We start from the raw sequence: 19939 nt of genomic DNA, 5'->3' as shown, positions 1-19939 counted from the left end.
ACCTGAACGCACTCCAAGTCTTGGACGACAAATCAACAGAGCAGAGAGTCGACTCGACACGGCTGGTAGTTTCTTCAATTTATTCAGAGTAAGTAACGCACCGCTTTTGACCGTCAGTGACGGTAACGGCGTTGGCGGCGGAAAAAGTAATTAGTTAGATTACCCCGTTACGGAAAAAAATAACGCCGTTACGTAACGGCGTTATTTATAACTCCCAACACTGGAAGACAGAACACGTCATATTAATCAAGTAAAGTAAAAAATAAGATACTCATAGATTATGCGACTAAAAAAATGACTGGAGACAAAATGTCATAAATTGAATATGTCGCAACCAGTGGACTACCTGTATTTATGTTTTTCTGATTCATGCTCGTACAACCTCTCACTCTCCCTCCTGTTGCTTGTCTTGGTCTCAGCAGTGCACTGGAGTTTGCTACTTAGTTAATGATGATTGACAGGTTTGTAGCTTTGATCTGGCAAGTGAACTCTCTGTAGCTCTACGATCAAAGGCTACCTTGTCTAGAGGCTGTTCTTAGCAGTGTGAGCGTCAAAGTGTGAGTGAATTTCAGTGGATTCACTCATATGAATTATATGTATGTAATGAGAGTGATGAAAAGTATGATGTTAAAGGTGATGTAATAAAAAAGGTCCAATGAAAATTCTCAAAATCAGGTGACTCGAATATGCGATTGGGACATCCTTAATTTAAACTGTTTGCATCGACCTTATCAGGAACAATTCTGCAGGGCAGGGATACCGTTATTCAGTGCCATGCCGTTGCACTCCGAAGTTTTCCTGTCTAACTCACATCATCATGTTGAAAAAAATACTGCTGTATAATACAAGCGGCGCATAAGGAGTCTATAATCTATTTCTGAAATGTAAGCAGAATGCCTCGTGACGCGTGGGCACGAAAATGAATCACGTTGACAGACTGACGCTACTGTCATTTTCCTTTCGAAGCACGTGTGACAGGTAGTTCTTGATAAAAGCTGTGTGTGTGTGTTTACGTTTTGGTGCCGGATAATATTTCCTGCGGGATGGAGAAGTGTTGCCATGGCAGCAGCGTGAATGAATGTGTGCGTGTGAGAGCTTTTTTACGAGAGGCCAAACGAGGACAGGGCGTTTGTCATTTTGCAGCCGCTTATCTCGCAAGCTGCGGAACGGCGTGACATTTTTATTTATTTATTTTTTTACCTGACCTTCCGCTTTGTGAGGAGACATAATAGCGACATAATCACACCCTCGGATTCAAGTGCTACTGATGTATGATGATGTACGAGAGGCCTCCTGAGGAAGGCAGTGTTATCTGGTCACAGCGCAACCTGGAGTTAGTTCAAATCAAATGAGTTGAGGACACAGATTAATACAGCCACTCAAATTTGAGTTTTTTAAATGTGTTGTGGTTGAGATTTGTTTAGTTTGTTCCTTGTTGTGTCTTGTTTTCAAGTGTTTTGAGTTCTTGTCTTGTCTACTGATAAGGTTTTCATTTCTGTCCTGTTCAGCTGTTTGACACAGAGAATGGAAGTCTCAGTGTCCGTTTGGTCTGAACAGTTGTAATGTTTCACATTGAGAGTATGACTTACTCTCATTGTGATCATTCAACATATCTTGTTTATTATGACAAAGCAGCGAACAGGAAGTGTTTCTGGGGGAACAGAAGAAAAGAAACACAAGAAAAGAAACACAAACAACAACAAGAAATACATTGAACGCCTACACTAACTGTTAATATGTTGGTGCTAATGTCAGCTAGATGTATTTCCGGTTGACACAATGTGGAGGGCCTGTTGACCAGAGAAAGAAGGGGAGGGGGTGTGGGGGAGTCTATAAGCTAAGTGATTGGGAGGGGTAGAGTGTACACAAATCAGCTCTGTGATCTAGAACACAGTAATCGTGTGAATCCCTTTTGAGTGTAAGCCCGTTGGCAACCGACCCCATGCCGCCCCATCGCCAATCCCGGCACCTGGACCCTCTGCCCGAGCGCGCCCAATCACATCCAGCCGCACGCAAGTCCCACCAAACACGCGAAAGGGGGGGTTGGTTGGGGCAGTGCAGCCCATCCCTCCTCCCGCAGCCCAGCAAAGGAGCCATCGTCACCCCCCCCCCCCCCCCCCCCCTGGGCCACCCGCGCTCCAATCAACCGGCCTTCAGAGATGGGAAGAGGGGATGCACCACCAACCCCACGCCCACCCGGACCACGAGCCACAGCCGCAGCCCCCCAACCGGCACAGCACACCACGGGACCCCCCAGGAGCGTAGCATAGAGAAAAAGTTTTTCATTTCCACGTATAAACCAGTCAGCTTAGCGCAGCCCCTCATGTCTTATGTCTCCGGTTTCTTTTAGGCTTTTTTTTTCTCTGATGTTGCATGCTATTGTAGTTCTTTCTACCTGTAGGAACTAGGGACCAGGAACTCGAGCTGTGAGAACCATTTTAGTTCGTACACTGAGGTATAGACTTTCAGTGGGGGTCGTAGTAACTCGATTACATTTGGTCACTGCTTTTCATTTGGGAGGATTCCCGGGTCATTTGCTGGTCTGTAACCCAAAATCAACAGGAAGTGATCCATTAATGCCCCAAAATTGACAGGAAGTGACCCAGAAATGTCCCATAATCCACAGGAAGTGACTGAAAATCAACAGCAAATGACCTGAAATGCCCCACAATTAAACTCATTAGTTGCCATTGACCGTCATAGACGTCCAATTCATTTGAACTGGGAGGGTCCCTCCCACTTCAAACGGATTGGACGTCTACTAGTGATAAACTCAGTTCAATTCAAAGCAGAAACATGAACGAAATGAAATGGACGTGTACTAGTGATCAACTCAATTCAATTCAAAACAGAAACATGAAAAGAATTTGTTTTTCTGTTTATTACTTGCATAGTCAACTATTGGATAATAATTTCCTGACCCATGTATCGATAATTGTCATTGTGAGATCATCATTATTGGTAGCCTTATACCGCAAATTTTATTATATCTATATCGTGAGGTACCCAGATGTTCCCACCCCTACTATAGTGTACCTGACTATCAGTCAAACCACGCAAATTTCATAAAATTTATGTCTATTTTAATGAGATATTTACCGTAATTGTCGGACAATAAGGCGCACCTGACTGTAAGCCGCCACCCACCAAATTTGACTCGAAAACGGCTTATGTTCATAGATAAGCCGCAATGGACTATAAGCCGCAGCTATCCTCACTGCATTATGGGATATTTACAGCAAGAGATGTTAACCGTTAACACATAAGACTGTCATAAGCTCAATTGAACCACTATGAAGCTTTGAACCAATTGGCTGTAAAGCTTCATTGCTTCAAGAAGCTTCATTTGGCTATCACTGCTCAATTGGCGGAGACGGCCAACCTCTGTCAACATTGTTGTCGTCCGACATGCCTCCTAGCATGCATTGCAGCACTACAGATGTAGATAACAATAATATTCATGTTCTGTGCTAAATATTTCTTCAGGTACTGTTTCACTTGTTTCATTAATTGCTAGTTATGTTATTTGGTAACTTTTATTTGACAGTGGCCCCATAGGACTGTCATATGACAATAATAATTATGACATTACACTGTCATGAGCATTAATGAATGCTTATAACAGATGTCTTTTAGTGTCATCCAGCAAATTATCTAATTTTTGAATGGATGTAAAAGATCTGAGCCGTACATAAAGGGAGTTAGTGACATAATTTGCCGGATGACATTTAATGACATCTGTCATAGGCATTCAGTAATGCCCACGATAATGTCATAATTATGACGGTCTTATGACAGTCTCATGACGCCGCTGTCATATAAAGTGTTACCTATTAACCCAAATAAATCAACAAATAAGCTGCACTGGACTATGAACGGCAGAATTCAAAATGAGGGAAAAAATTAGCAGCATATAGTCCAAAAAGTACGGTACAAAGAAATCTGTATGACCTGTTTGTTAACCGAGACCTACTGTATTAAGTCATGTTAATGTATGTATTTTAGATCTCTGTCTCACTGTTACTGAAATGGATACAGTGGTATGAAAAAGTATCTGAACCATTTGGAATTTCTCACATTTCTGCATGAAATCACCATCAAATGTAATTTGATCTTTGTCAAAATCACACAGATGTAAAAACAGTGTCTGCTTTAACTAAAACCACCAAAACATTTATAGGTTTTCATATTTTAATGAGGATACCATGCAAACAATGACAGAAAGTGGAAAAATAAGTAAGTGAACCCTCTGCATAAGGAGACTTTAAAAGCAATTGAAACCAATTTTTACCAAACATTTTAAGTCAAGTGTGTGCCGAATCACTGATGAGTGATATAAAGCTGCCCTGCCCACTATAAAACACACACCTGTTAAGAATTGTCTTGATGAGAAGCAAAGAGCTCTCTGAAGACCTGCAATCAAGGATTGTTGATTTGTATAAAGCTGGAAAAGGATACAAAACCATCTTCCAACCAAATTCTGGATGTTCATCAATCGACAGTCAGAGAAGTTGTCTGCAAATGGAGAGAGTTTGGCACTGTTGCTTCTCTCCCAAAGATGATGCCAAGAGTTCAGCGCAGAATAATCAGAGAGGTAAAAAAGAACCCTGGAGTGTCTGCAAAAGACTTACAGAAATCACTGGCACAGTCCAATAGCTCTGTGCACGAATCAACTACTTGTAAAACTATGGCCAAGAATAATGTTCATGGGAGGACTCCACGGAGGAAGCCAATGCTGTTGCTCAGATAGTTGAAGCTAAAAAGAGGATGGATGATGCAACAAGACAATGATTCAAAACACAGAAGTAAATCAACTTAAGAATGGTTTCAGAAGAACAGAATACACGTTCTGGAATTGCCAAGTCAAAGTCCAGACTTGAACCCCATTGAGATGCTGAGGCATGACCTAGAAACATACCAGACTAAAAACATACCAGACATCACGGGAATCTCACTGAACTACAGCAGTTTTGTAGAGAAGAATGGGCCAAGATTAATCCTGATCGATTTGCCAGACTGATCTGCAGCTACAGGAAGCATCTGGTTGAAGTCACTGCTGCCAAAGGTTGGGGGGGAGGGGCACAAATTATTAAATGTGATGGTTCACTTATTTATTTTTCATTAAAATACAAAAACCTAGAAATGTTTGGATGGTTTTCGTTAAAGCAGCCACTGTTTTTTCATCTGTGTGATTTCGACATTTGGTGATTTTATGCAAAAAATTTGAGAAATTCCAAAAGGTTCAGATACTTTTTCATACCACTGTATATTGACTTAAACATAGATTGAGAGAAAATATGAGGTGTGGCTCCACTGCAGGGTAAATTGCACCTACACTAGGGTGAAAGGAATCTTTTCAGGAAATTGACTGTACTGCCCTGAGGAATGCTTTATACAATGTGTCATATCTCTTTCTCGTTGTCTTCGTGCGTCATTTTGTGTCTCACATACACACGCACACACATTGCCATCACAGCACAAAAGCAATTTGCAAGCTCCTGCATCTTGTTTTCACACGCCTGAGCCTAAATTGGCAATCTGTATAAGTCATGTTTTTAGGTGTGAAAACATTTTATAGCTGGCTTATGTTATCTTACGGCAAAGTAGACATAAAAGCCAGTACAAAATGCTGTCATTTTCTGCATTGATAGCATTTCGATACTGCATTATTGCCTATCAATATTTTCGGTGGACAAATAAAACAATTTATTAGCTCCATATACAAAAAAATGTCTGTACTCGTCTCATGTTAATGATTGTACATACTTCTTTCAAGCATTGAGACATAAAATGACTCAAATAAACATGACTAAAAAAAGTTTTAGTTGTTTTAGGGAATATTTTCACCAGGATGCACCAGATTTGTGACTTTCAAGACATATTAAGAGCTTTATTTTGCATTTGAAATTCAAATAACGCTGATCTCTAGCTCGTTTAGGGTGAGTAACGGCGCTCTGATGTGAGGAAGCTATTCCGCCGGTTGACCTCTGCCGGCCTTCTAGGACACGTCAGTTGTAAGATGGCAGCCTTGCAGCTTGGGGGGGCGGGGCATCTGGGAAGCGGATGATGATGATTCCCGGCGGGTTTATCTTAAGTGCAAAGAAGGGATTCTTTTTTTGCGATTGGTGAGCACATCTGCTTTCCAATCGAGTCCAAGTATTTAGCTTGTATGTGCTCTGTGATTGAGTAGTGACAAGTTTAGGATGTAATCTTAACTCATGACTGCCATTAACGGCGATAGACATCCATCCATTTTTAGGGTTTTTTCGCGATCGAAATTGCACGTCTATTGCTGTCAATTGGTGTTTTCGATATTAATTTCACTCTTCTACTAACTGCCACAGCACATACTGTGACCTTTGTAAATAGATGTCTACTGTAGTGATCAACGAGCCTGAAAGGGTTAAATGAATTGGACGTCTGTCATTGTCATCAGCAGGCGTCAAGTTCAAAAGAAGATGGACAGATTCAGAGCCTTAACTCAGTACTTCTCAAATAGTAGGGCACAGAATGATGCCATGGGTGGCGCATGTGACCCTTTGCCGTACTAGAATAAAGCGTAATTGCACATCCAATCAGTGGGTGGCAGTGGCGCTCTCATTTTCAGAATGTGGGCAGTATTTTTGAACCACACAAGAACACACAGCAAATCGCACTGGAGATATGAAGAGCTAAAATGAGGAAATATGACTCAGTATATGTAATGTTTGGCTTTTGGCTTTGACTTTTAATACAGTGGGAGACTAGGAAAGACAAGTCTGTTTACTGTGTCTAAAAATGTTTGAAGCGGACAGCAGGAAACCAAATCAAATAAGATGTCATTTAAGACATTAGGCCCAATCACATTGATAAGCCGCTTGATTTTTTTTTCAGCGAAAATGGATTCAATTTCAATTTTTTATTTGTATAGCCCTGGATCACAACAGCGTTGTCTCAAAGGGCTTTGCAGAGGCAATATGATACACAATCAGAAACAGCAAATGAAGCAACAAAGATGAATAAATAAATTCAAGTCCTGGGTTTCCCCCATCCTTAGACCCTCCATGTCGGCAAGGAAGAACTCCAAAAACTCCAGAGTCTTCGGGAGAAAAAATGAGAAACCTTGTGGAGTACCACAGTCAGGAGAGATCCACTCCCAGGACGGATAGACAGGAAGCCCCAGGACCGCTAATGGGAATTAGCAGGCGAAGTTACAGTCCGTAAAGATGCAGTGGAGTAAAGGAACAAGAGGCGGTCCATCTAGCCAGATGAGACGGGGGTAGCAATGCGGACGTCCATCCAGCTTGGGGTCCGGACAGTCAGGAGGCTGCAGCTGAAAAATAGCCCCTCCCTAGAGGGGAGGGGGGAAAGGGGACACCGGGTGACTAGTGATGAAGAGACTAGACAACTAGATATTAACATTGGAAAATAGAAATAAAGTAAGATAAGTGGTAGGTAGAGTGACTCAGTGGCTGTACTTCCCCCAGCTTTATAGCTTCTAGTGCAGCTTAGACTAAACTTTGAGTCTACTCCGACTTCAACTAGCCTGACCATAAGCTTTGTTGAATAGGAACGTTTTTAATCTAATCTTAAGTGTGCAGACTGTCTCGGCTTCTTTAATAGTAGCTGGAAGCTGATTCCATAAAACAGGGGTTTAGTGGCTAAAGGCTCCGACAGTACTTTTAGAAACCCTGGGAACTACCAGTAGACCTGCATTCTGAGAGCGGAGTGTTCTATTGGGGCGGTATGGAACCAGAGCATCGGTGAGATAAGATGGCCCCAACCCATTAATGGTCTTAAATGTAAGAAGGAGGATTTCAAATTTAATTCTAAACTCGACTGGAAGCCAGTGAAGGGCCTGGAGCACAGGGGTGATGTGGTCTCTTCTATTGGTTCCTGTTAAAAGTCTTGGGCTGAATATTGCCAACAATCGTCCCGCTTTGTCAGTGTTACATCAGTAAACCAGCGAGCACTGTTAGCATCATATAAGGTGGCATACCAAGTTGCTCAGTGCAAAATAACCCCACACCGTAGTAAAGGAGTTGATACTGCCTGCAGCATAAATCAAAAGTGTCTCTCTGTCCAATGAAACTCATTTTTGTTCTATTATTTTTTTGTTTTGTTTGTCACATTGTTTGGCATATTGTCCCAATGAGTTAATGTTGCTAATACATTTTAATTGATTATTATTAATTAATTTTATTATTCAGTATCAAATGATCAAAAATGTACCTTGAGTGTATTTTTACAGTTTGGATATGACGTTTTTTTCTTTTTTAAATTCTGGCAAATTGATGCGCTTTAAGAAGGCTTGCTGAGATTACACTTTGAAACGAGCATTAAATGCGAATACAAAATGAAATTCCCCAGTGTTTTTTCAAACTACGTAGGATTGCACTTACATTTCATTAAAATTAATTTAAAAAACCTGAACGTAAGCGTCAAAAAGAAAGTAAATAAAATTACTATTTGATTATATTAATTAATTATAAGAACATCAATAAACGAGGATCAAAGTACAATAAAAGAACAATTGTCATAGATTTTACGTCAGATGTCGAAAAGATCGTGTGTCGAAGCGATCGGATGTTGAGGTACTACTGTATTTGTGTGAATCCCCTTGTGAGTGTGAGTATGCTGGCATCCTATTCTATGCAATCTGATCACTAATCTTGACACTGAGTTTTACTACTTGAGTGTGTCTAATGACACTTAGTTATGTGTAACCGGTGTGTCCGTGCCACACTGACTGCGTTCCGATCCCACCTTGCTCAGATCATGACTCGAACCCGCGCCGCACAACGCGCCCACTCGGCAGGCGGAAAAACTAACCGCTAGGCCATGAGCTCAAGCTAACAGCCTAGCCGCCAGCGCACCCATATGAAGGCATCAGAGGGAAGGTTTCCCACGCACCGCTTCACACACGCGGATCTGCGTTTACCTGTTACACATGCGTGAAGCAGCAAAATTTGATTCAAAGCTTTTTTGTAATCAAATTACTCGATTTAATTGATTAATCGTTGCAGCACTACAATTTACAATAGCGGCAGAGAGTAGGGGGAGACGTTTACGTTTCGAGGTACTGCTGTATTTGTGTGAATCCCTTTGTGAGTGTGAGTATGCTAGCATCCTATTCTATGTTATCTGATCGCTAATCCTGACATCGAGTTTTACTACTTGAGTGTGTCTAATTGCACCTAGTCATGCGTGAAGCAGCAAAATTGGTTTGAAGCTTTTTTCTAATCGAATTACTCGATTTAATTGATTAATCGATTAATCGCGGCAGAGAGTTGGGTGGAAAGGTTTACCTGTCGAGGTACTACTGTATTTGTGTGAATCCCCTTCTGAGTGTGAGTATGCTGGCATCCTATTCTATGCTATCCGATCGCTAATCCCGACATCGAGTTCTACTACTTGAGTGTGTGTAATTGCACCTAGTCATGCCTGAAGCAACAAAATTTGATTCAAAACTTTTTTTCTAATCTAATTACTTGATTTAATTGATTAATCATTGCAGGACTACTATTTACAATAGCGGCAGAGAGTTGGGGAGGAGACGTTTGCGTGTCGAATTACTGTATTTGTGTGAATCCTTGTGTGAGTATGCTGGCATCCTATTCTATGCTATTTTATCGCTAATCCTGGCATCGAGTTTTACTACTTGAGTGTGTCTAATTGCACCTAGTCATGCCTGAAACAGCAAAATTTAATTCAAAGCTTTTTTTCCTAATCGAATTACTCGATTTAATTGATTAAGCTGTTAATCGTTGCAGCACTACTATTGAAAATAGTGGCAGAGAGTTGGGGGAAGACGTTTACGTGTACCCTAGGGTGTGACAGAAATTTATTAAAGCACTGATCAATGCCAGTGCTTTGATTCATCAATGCCACTGACGGCGATAGATAGTCTGTCGCCATCAACGGCAAGCGAATTCGTATAAGAAATGAGGTGGAGTGGTGGGCAAATCCTGCAATATTCCCAAAGAAAGGGAAACACCATTCCCTGCCCCCAGTCTGAGCGTTCCAAGAGGAAACCCATTTGGAATGCTGCACGTACAGTAGCGTCGCCCCTTTCCTCCTCCATCCTCACCCCAATTTAATGTGCCAGCACCAAATTCCTCATGTCACGTGACTCGCTCTCTTTTGCATATTCAGGAAAGAGGGGAGGGCGTCGTGAGCCAATGGGAATCCGGAATGCCAATGACGTAAGAGAGGCGGGGCAGGAGGCTTCGGAGTTGCAGTGTGTGACGTTCGAATCGGTGTGCACTGTGCGGCTCCACTCTGCACGGAAGGAACCAGGCAGGATCCCCCTCTGTCCTCCCCAGCCCAAGTTAGAGGCACCGCGCGCACTACGGGAGAGGATGTCCTGCTGAATCGAGGGATAGGCCCGGGAAAGTCAGCCGGCCCCGTCCCCTTCCTTCCTTTTTTCCTTCCACCTATCACCGCACGACAAGAGACAACCTCCTTCCACCTGGAAGCGAGAGAGCGAGGACGACGTCTTCTAGCCCCCCCCCCCCTCCTGCAACACCTACTACCACCACGTCCCTTTTTTCTAAGGGGGCTTTCTCCGTGATTACCCTCGCGCGTGGATTCTATGGAACAACGGCCGACCTGGTACTAGTTAGCACGGAGGCTAACTAGTTAGCTACACCTGCTAACCACCGGTTTTCTCGACAGCAACTGGGAACAAGTTGTCTTTCTCGGTCTTTTCTGTTGTTTTTACGGCTTTAACGAGCATTTTTTTTTTCAAATTCTTGTTTCTATTTTACGAAACGTGCCATTGTAATATTTTTCATTTGTTATTTTTACACCGGTAAAATAAGCTAACACATGAGCAGCTGCTTCTTTTCTAGTTAGCTCGCTCTCAATTCATTGACTTTTTCTAGCAGTTTAAAACGCTGTAATAAATTTACTCAAGAATAGTTTGAGGCTCTGAATTAAGACGTTTTAGCACTGAATGGGAAAACAAAGACGAGTGGAGCAAGAAAGCTTTTTCCTGTTGTCCTGCAAGTTGCTTCATATTTAATTTGGACCCCGCTGACCAAGCGGTATCCCAAGTGAAGTCTTCGTCTCCGATCCCCGTGGACCTATTACATCAACATTCCCCCATGAACATACAGAGGTCACGTCCTATTAACATTTCACGTCATGGCAGATCGCGACACAAATCGCACGACTTCGAAGATTTGTCTTGCTTGAGGAGCGCCGAGTCGCACCAGAGCTTCAGCCCTAACCTCGGCTCGCCCAGCCCGCCGGAGACCCCCGACGCGTCGCACTGTATCTCCCGCATCGGGGACTACCTGCTACTGGAGCCCCTGGAGGGGGACCACGTCTTCAGGGCCGCCCACCTGCACAGCGGCGAGGAGCTCGTCTGCAAGGTACTCATAATAATGTTCTTTCACACCTGATCTAGGTGCACCCATATTCATATTTCGCATGCATTGTTGCACTAAAGGTTTTATCTAGCCTGCAGCGAGCACTCTGCACTACTTGGCTTGCATTGCAAAAAGCCTCATGGAAAAAGTGAATGGGATAGCATGACGTAACATTCACACAATAGGGCAGGGAACACACGCACACTTGCATACGCTCCACTTGCATAGGATAGATTCAAACCAGGGACAAAAGTGCATTTTTTAAAGAGAATCCCTCAGTTGTGATGCACTAGGTTAGTGCTGCAACAATTAATCGATTACCTCGAGTAATTTGATAAGAAAAAAAAAAAGATTCAAATTTGCTGCTTCAAAAATTCGTTTGAATAAAGTGGTGTTGTAATAGTTTGTTTTGAAAGTGTCCACATTTAGTTTTATTGATTTGGGTGGATACACTGCCCTCTAGTGGTGACAGTGAATATGACAACTCATTTCACATGGCTGAATCCAGCTGATCCCTGTTAAGACCAACATTTTTGATTGAGCTAATGTTTTTTTAGTGCATTCCTAATTTAGTTTAGAGGTATATGTAGCTTGTTTCTTGTGGGAATATGTGTTTGAACCATTTGTTAGAAGCATTAAAAAAAAGTTTGCATTTTATATCATTTAAGCAAGCAGACTTTTGCTTTTCAATAAAGTTTTTCATTGAGCTAATGTTTTTTTTAATGCATTCGGAATCAAGTTTATAGGTCTAAGTAAAACAAAAGAACTAGCTTACATAGCAAAAGTCCGCTAGCTTGAATGCTATAAAATGGTAGTTTTTTTTTTAATGACGCTCTTAACAAACGGTTCAAACATTTTCCCACAAAATGGCTAAATACATGTTTAAACTAAATTACTAATGCATTAAAAAAGAAATTAGCTCAAACAAAAACTTGCGTTATTGGTCTTAACAGGGAGCAACTGGATTCAGCCATTTGAAATGAGCTATGCCATATTCACTGTTGCCACTAGAGGGCAGTGTATCCACCCAAATCAATAAAACTAAATGAAAACATTTCCAAAACAAACCATTACAACACCATTTTAATCAAACGAATACTCGAAGCAGAAAAAAATCGAACGCTTCGTGACACAAAAACTTGAGACTAAAACTGCAGCTATCGATTATTTTAGTAGTCGATTAATCGATGAACTAGTTAGTTCAAATAATCGAGTAATCAGATAAGGAACATAAAAAATTAAAATAACTGAGCCCATAAAAAACTAAATAAATCTGACTACAACAAAAGAGCAATTGGCTAACTTGAATAGCAAAAGTCTGCTAGCTTAAATGCTATAAAATGCTAACTTTTTTTAATGCTAACAAATCGTTCAAACACATTTTCCCACAAAACTGCTAAATACACGTTTAAATTAAAGTATGAATGCATGAAAAAAAAACATTAGCTTAAACAAAAACTTTGCTTATGTTGGTCTTAACAGGGAGCAGCTGGATTTAGCCATGTGAAATGAGTTATGTCATATTCACTGTTGCCACTACAAGGTAGTGCATCCACCCAAATCAATAAAACTAAATGCAAACACTTTCAAAACAAACCATTACAACACCACTTTAATTAAATGAATATTCAAAGCAGAAAAATATCAGTCGACTCTTTTTCATTTGCGTGTTTTTTGACGCCAGCATAATAGCATGGTGTACGCGTTTATAAAACTTATTTTTTAATCAAGTGCTTGCTAAAATGTTCAGGTACAAACACAAACTAAAGTCTGTTTTTTGGGGTGTTTTCTTTTTTTTTTTTTTTTTTTTTTTTTTTTTTTTTTTTTTTTGCTGCAACAACAAAAGCTCATGTACATCTCCTCGAGTTTTTGTGTCACGAAGAGTGACGTTTTTGTTTTGGAAGTGTTTGCATTTAGTGTTATTGATTTGGGTGGCTAGTAGGCTACACTGCCTTCTAGTGGCAACAGTGAATATGACATAGCTCATTTCAAATGGCTGAATCCAGTTGCTCCCTGTTAAGACCAACAACGCTAAGTTTTTGTTTGAGCTAATGTTTTTGTTTGAGCTAATGTTTTTTTTAATGCATTAGTAATTTACTTTATAGGTATATTCAGCCGTTGTTTGTGGTGGGAATGTGTTTGCGAACCATTTTTGTTAAAAAAAAAAAAAAACTAGCATTTTATAGCATTTAAGCTAGTGGACTTTTGCTATGTAAGTTCTTTTGTTGTACTTAGATCATTTATTTTTTTACACAGTTTGAGGCTCAGCTCAGGTATTTTAATTTTTTATGTTATATATCCGATTACTCGAATATTCGAACTAACTAGTTCATTGATTAATCGACTATTAAAATAATCGATAGCTGCAGTCCTACACTGGTTTGATTTACGGTTTGCGATGTTGCATTGCATCATACTGGGTGGCTGTTCCTAATATTTCGACTCGTATATGAATTCTACGAAAGGGTGAACCCAATACCGGAAGCTCTCACCAAGGTAGTGTAATTTGACGTGAGATCATTTTGAAAATGGTAACCATGTGTCTAAGAAAACATGAACATACCCACAAAAAAATGAAATAGACTAACTAAAGCTCAGTATTAAATATGTGTGGTCTGTGGAGCCCTCAGATGGTCACAAAGAGCATCTTTCAAGACATTGTTTTAGGTTTACATTGCTTTGTCGGTCTTTCATTTCCAAAATTCTTATGACTAAATAGCAATTAGGTACATTATTGTTGTCACATTTAAGCAGTCATTCAAAATTAATGAAATATAAAGCCCCTTCATGGTTTATGTCATAATAAGTACACCCACCAGTTGAGGGTTTGACCCACAGCTATGCAGATGCGTCCTACCAATGATCAATCCCCTGACTGTGTCATTGATCGGTCAAGGAGGTTTTAAGCTGTGAAACTATGGGGAATTCTCCTATTGACTGCGAGCAGTGGAAGCACTGTTACCTGAAAGTCAATCTGAGGAAGAGGGGAGGGGTGTTGCCATGGCAACTAAAGTGCCACCGCAACCTGGGGCTGTGATGCTTCGCTAATGATACGCTTTTATTTCAGCCGTATCGCTTCGTCAACACACGGAATTTCATTTTAAGGGCCAAGAGTTAATCCGCAAGTAATTGACGCTCACGCCTAAAACGTTTGACTCAACTGCTAACAGTCATTGAAATTTAAACGTTAAGAAACTTGGTGTTTACTCAAGGGAGGAAAGGCTGGAGAATACATTCACAAAATCTTTATACTATTCTATATTCAATGGTACCTACACATATGATCGTATCGACATATGATCCTATCGACATCAGATGTAAAATTTGACTCGTCATTTGTCTCGACGACATGCTCGAAATACGACGATTTATGACAGCGTTGCAATTTCATTGTTTTTCCGTAAGACGGACGCACAGCGGATTTTCTTGTGAGAGAAATCAACATGGGTCCCAAGAAGGTTAGTTCAGGCGGTGAAAAGAGGATAAACGTCACGCTTACCATTGAAATTAAGAAGGAAATAATTGAAAAATACGAGCGTGGTGTGTGAGTTAGTGAACTGGCTCAATGGTCGGTCTCCTTCGACCTCTTTATGCCAGTCTCTATAAGTTAAGGTGACAATAAAAACACTTTTATTTCCAATTTATTGTTATTATTGTATTATCGGCAAGGAAGTGACCAGCCTCAGCAGGTTTTTAATCATGTATTTCAGAACTTGTGCAACACAACACGGTTACTGTCCGCCATAGCCGATGCCAACAACAATATGGGGAAAAAAAGTAAAAACTACCGCATCTTTCTCTCTCTCTCGTCAGTCACACGGTGCGTTCAGGAACGGCGTGAAAACACAACTGACACACTTAGAACCTGATTACATTATTATTTTTCCGATTTGTATTTATAATTTGGTTTTGATATGTGTTATTGCTATTTGTAATTGTACCAGAAGTATTTATTAGGGATTTAGCATAGGTTTTTTTGGGATCTGGATCGAATAAATCGAATTATAGTTTATTTTTATGAGAAAATCCTGCTTGACATACAACCATTTCGACTTACAAACCAGGTCCTGGAACGAATTAAATTCGGATGTAAAGGTACGGCTGTATTATTGAAATGATTGTTCGAAATATGCTTGGCTTTGGTTGCGTTCTGGGGTTTTCCTTTATTCTCTCCTTTTCTCTAGTGTTAAAGAATAGGAACTTTCATCAAAAATTCAAATTCCTTACCAAACACACACTGCTACATTTTGCATTTACATAAATATGGTGCTAAATCAAGGCCAGAAGTATTGTAATCTGAAAAAAAGAAACGATTGGAAAAAAATATTCATCAAAACTGACCAGGAGTCATCTAGAATGAGTTACACGCCTCTTGTCGAGGCTATGCCCCCTCCCCCTGCGTTAAAACATGGCCAAAAGTTTTAAAACCGAAAAAATCTGAAATCGAAAAAGATTGAAAAATGTATGAAAAATTAGGCTCTGAAAGTGAAAAAAAAATTCTGAAGGTGAAAATTACAAAAAACAAAAAAGCTAATGTTTGAACCTGAAAATATCAACTTTGTAACTGTAAAAATAAAGCGTTTTTTTTTTTTTTTTTTTCTTTGCCTTTGAAAGATTCAAGAAAAAAACATTCAGTTTCAAATGTTTTTTCCAATCCTTGATTTAGCACCATACATAAATTAAAAACCTGACCCTTTGGGGGTCACTATGAATTAACATTAGTGCATGATAGATATGATGTGTGTTTCATAGGGCCAATTTTGAACCTCAAATTTGATGTACAAGAAAGAAAGGCAGGAAAAACCAAAATCAAAATAAAACTTTAAATGAATCAGTTATTCTTATAGCAGCACTAAGCTACATATGAGGTGCTTTTTTTTTGGGTAACAGACCATCGCGAGGTGTTATGTGATGATTGGGACTCCCAGTTTACAACAAACTGCTTTATGTAAACATGAATGACATCTGCGCTGAATTGCAAGCTAGCATGAACTACACTACCAAAAATGGAAATATGCAAAATACAATGACACACTAACAGCTATGAACTTGTTAAACCCGAAAAAAGTTTTTCTTCAATGTTACTTAAAAGGCACCATGTTTAGCACTATAATGTAAACTATAACATGGCCTTCTACCTTGGTTTCCAACCTACCTCAGGTGTTCGACGTTGGCCGCTACCAGGAGTCTCTCGCGGCCTACTTCGCCCTGGGCTGCCACCAGCACATCAACCAACTCCTGGAGGTGCTGCTGGGCGAGACGCGAGCCTACGCCTTCTTCGAGCGTAGTCATGGCGACATGCACTCATTCGTGCGCACCTGCAAAAAGCTGCGGGAGGACGAAGCCGCGCGACTCTTTTACCAGATCGCCTCAGCCGTGGCGCACTGCCACGACGGCGGTTTGGTGCTGCGAGACCTCAAGCTGAGGAAGTTTGTCTTCAAGAATGAGGACAGGTGAGTTGTTTAATCAGGTTGGCAAATACTATAGTAGTAGACTGTAAGTATATATATTGCCCTATTGCTCAATTCAACTGGGAGAGGCTGGCAGCGAAGATAAACGTCAAGGGCAGTGAACGCGTTAATATTAGGGATGTCCCCGATCCGATCACGTCAAATTTAAAAGATCAGGATTGATTGAAAAAGATGGGGTCCTTAAATCATATTTACAGTGGTACCTCGGCATACAATCCTTTCGACATCCGACCTAAAATTCGACTCGACCTATGACAATAGGCTCGAAATACGACGATTTATGACAGCGTCACAATTTCATTGTTTTCCCTGTCATCAGTCACGTGGTGCGTTCAGGAACTGCATGCAAAACACAACCGCCACATTAGAATCTAATTAATTATTATTATGATCTTATTCCGATTTGTATTTATAAATTTGTTTTGTTACGTGTAATTAGATGGCCCAGATTGTAAAATTCCTTTTTTTTTCATGGCGTTTCTTTGGCGCGCCGCACAGCCCAAACCGTTTGACTGACCGTCACTGTTCCAATATCAAAATTACCGGAATTTCCCCCAATATTTTCCGTTCACACAGTTTTTTGGAAAGAAAAAAAAAAAACATTTAATGTATCTCGTCCTGCACTAATTTACACATAAAAAAAAAAATCCTAGAAGGTAAGGGGCGTAAAGCTGTATACAGAATTTGCCAAAAGCTCCCCCAAAATTTGCCATTGACAGCCATGTACGTCCAAATTTCCCATTCATTTTCAATGGCAAGGAAACAGAGGCCCTCGTGATTTTTGACTATTGAGCATGACGGCCCATTGACATTAAACTGGCGCCCGAGTAAGTCGATACCATTGACAGCCATGCACGTCCAAATTTCCCATTCATTTTCATTGGCAGAAAAACTTGTTGGGTTGTGTTTTATGACTAAAAAATTACAATTACAGCATATTGACATTCAACTGGCGCCCAAGTCGATGCCATTGACAGCCATGCAACAGGACGTGACCCCAGCAGTATTTATCAGGATTTAGCGTACGATTTTGGGCTGTGGAACGAATTAATCGAATTATAATGTATTCTTATGAGAGAATCCCGCTTGACATATGACCATTTCGACTTCCAAACCAGGTTCTGGAACAAATTCGTGTGTAAAGGTACCACTGTATTTTTATCTTTTAGTCATTGGCTGCCATTGACGGCGATATATGTCCAATCCATTTAAAATTGTATTGGACGTATATCACTGTCAATGGCAGTGAAACAAGATCACTCAATGCCTGCCTTCCAAGTTCAAATATATTTAACGTGGATTGCTGTCAATGGCGGTGAATAAGTGCTACAAGCAACAAAATAATCCCGAGAAATAACGATTGGATACGTCCTGATCACGGGATCTATAGACGGGCCTGGACACGTCATTTTCAAGATTAGAAAAATAATCAAAAGGTACAAAGATATCATTAAAAAACAAAATGCTAAAATGTGCACTAGGGACAACACTACTGTAGTTAGAAGTGCATGATAACTATCGGTCCGATAATTATCGGTCTGATAATGGGAACTATGACGCCATCCCAATAAATCCAATAACATTATATATTATCGGGCAGCCCAATTCGGGCCTATTAATATTAATTTTGGGACGGTGTCGGTGGATTGGGATGCGTGCATTTGTTTCCACTCCTGTTTATATACCTATATAATGTTATTGGATTTATTGGGATGACGTCATAATAATTTGTACATCATAGATATCACGTTTTTACATGATGGCAATCATGTTTTTACATCATAGATGTCCCGTTATTACATAATAGTTAACCTGTTTCTACATGATATTTATCACATTTTTAGATTTTTAGAATAATCACGTAACTCATGAAAATTCTGGTTAGGTCAAAGGCAAATCTGCTGAATCCACCACTAATATTTTTGACCTACAGGTTTTCAAAAACTCTGGTGAATTTACATTGAAAAATTATTTACATATAATCGGCTATCGTATCGGTATCGGCCTTAAGGAGCAGGAAGTTATCGATATTGGTATCGGTTTCAAAAAATGGAAATCGTGCTCCCCTAGTTAATATGTGGACGATCACAGGAAAGCACCGTTTTCTAGTTCATTGTTAAAATTGATTCCACGTGCTTATGCCAAATCATCAAATATTCGCGACATAATTACTCGTGTGTATTTGTAAGACGTCGACACTTTTTAATTTATGGGAGGATTTCCTCCAGTCAGGCCTTTATTGAGATAATCTTATTAGGCACAATGCCAGTGGCAAACAATGCAACTAGATATGGCTGTTAACTAGCTATGATAGGGGACTTTCGTATGAAAATTCTACCTTCAACTTGTTTTATAAAACATTTTCTGTCCACACTGTTTAAAAGGGACCTCACGCATCCTCATCTGGCTTAAAAGCGCTTGTTACTTAACAGCACTCCAGGGTATCCTAGCGGCTTCTTCCTGTGAGCTTTACAGAGCAAACACAAGCTGTTCTGGCTTTTATTTTTTTGTGTGTGTGAGAAGTTAGGGAGCAGACAATCAGCTCCTCTTATCCCGGCCCACTTTGAACAAAATAAAATCCCCTTGTTGCGTCGACACGTTTGGCTTTTTATCGAGGAGGGAGCAAATGTCAGTGTTAATCCAGAGGAATTACTCGCTCCGCTTCCGCCCGTCTTCAAAAGAACTTCCCGTCAAGGCTAATTACCTCGCTTGTGCCTCTTTAATTACTGGCCCATTTCACACAGAGATCACGTAAATGGTGCAAATTCCATTCTTTTATTACCCTGTTTAGCAATATTGTACTGGACGGCCGTGACGGTATTTCTTAGGGAGGTTGCGTTACTCAAATCATGTCATGGTCTTTCATAGAAAGATTCAGAAGTGGAAGGCAAGACGGCAGGCTAGTTATACATGTAAATGTCACATTTATGACACATATATAATTCTGCTAACTACTGTAACATGGCTACTACTACAACAAATTGTTAAATCTATTTACTGTATAAATCAGAGGCCACACACAGACTAGTAAGTTTTTTTAATGGTACTTTGCTGCCCCCTGCTGGCGATTTTTGCTCATCTAAAAGCTTTGGATTCACAGTACAGCTGCGTCAA

The 19939-nt window shown here is 40.4% G+C and overlaps 1 protein-coding gene across 7 annotated transcripts in view; it reads left to right on the top strand.

Annotated features, from left to right (window-relative positions):
• The window catches only part of trib2 (tribbles pseudokinase 2), a 101979-nt gene that overhangs the window by 77530 nt on the left and 4510 nt on the right, over positions 1 to 19939 (top strand). For all 7 annotated transcript variants that reach the window (XM_057822511.1, XM_057822506.1, XM_057822510.1 and 4 more), the window contains 2 exons: positions 10135 to 11357; positions 16515 to 16807. In XM_057822511.1, the coding sequence (XP_057678494.1) occupies positions 11088 to 11357; positions 16515 to 16807 (563 nt within the window). In that variant the 5' untranslated portion in view covers positions 10135 to 11087. The remainder of the gene's footprint in view (positions 1 to 10134; positions 11358 to 16514; positions 16808 to 19939) is intronic.

The sequence above is a fragment of the Corythoichthys intestinalis genome, chromosome 19 (assembly GCF_030265065.1).
Source record: "Corythoichthys intestinalis isolate RoL2023-P3 chromosome 19, ASM3026506v1, whole genome shotgun sequence".
Lineage (NCBI taxonomy): Eukaryota > Metazoa > Chordata > Actinopteri > Syngnathiformes > Syngnathidae > Corythoichthys > Corythoichthys intestinalis.
Note: the sequence above shows the minus strand (reverse complement) of the source record. Positions and strands in the feature narration are given on the sequence as shown.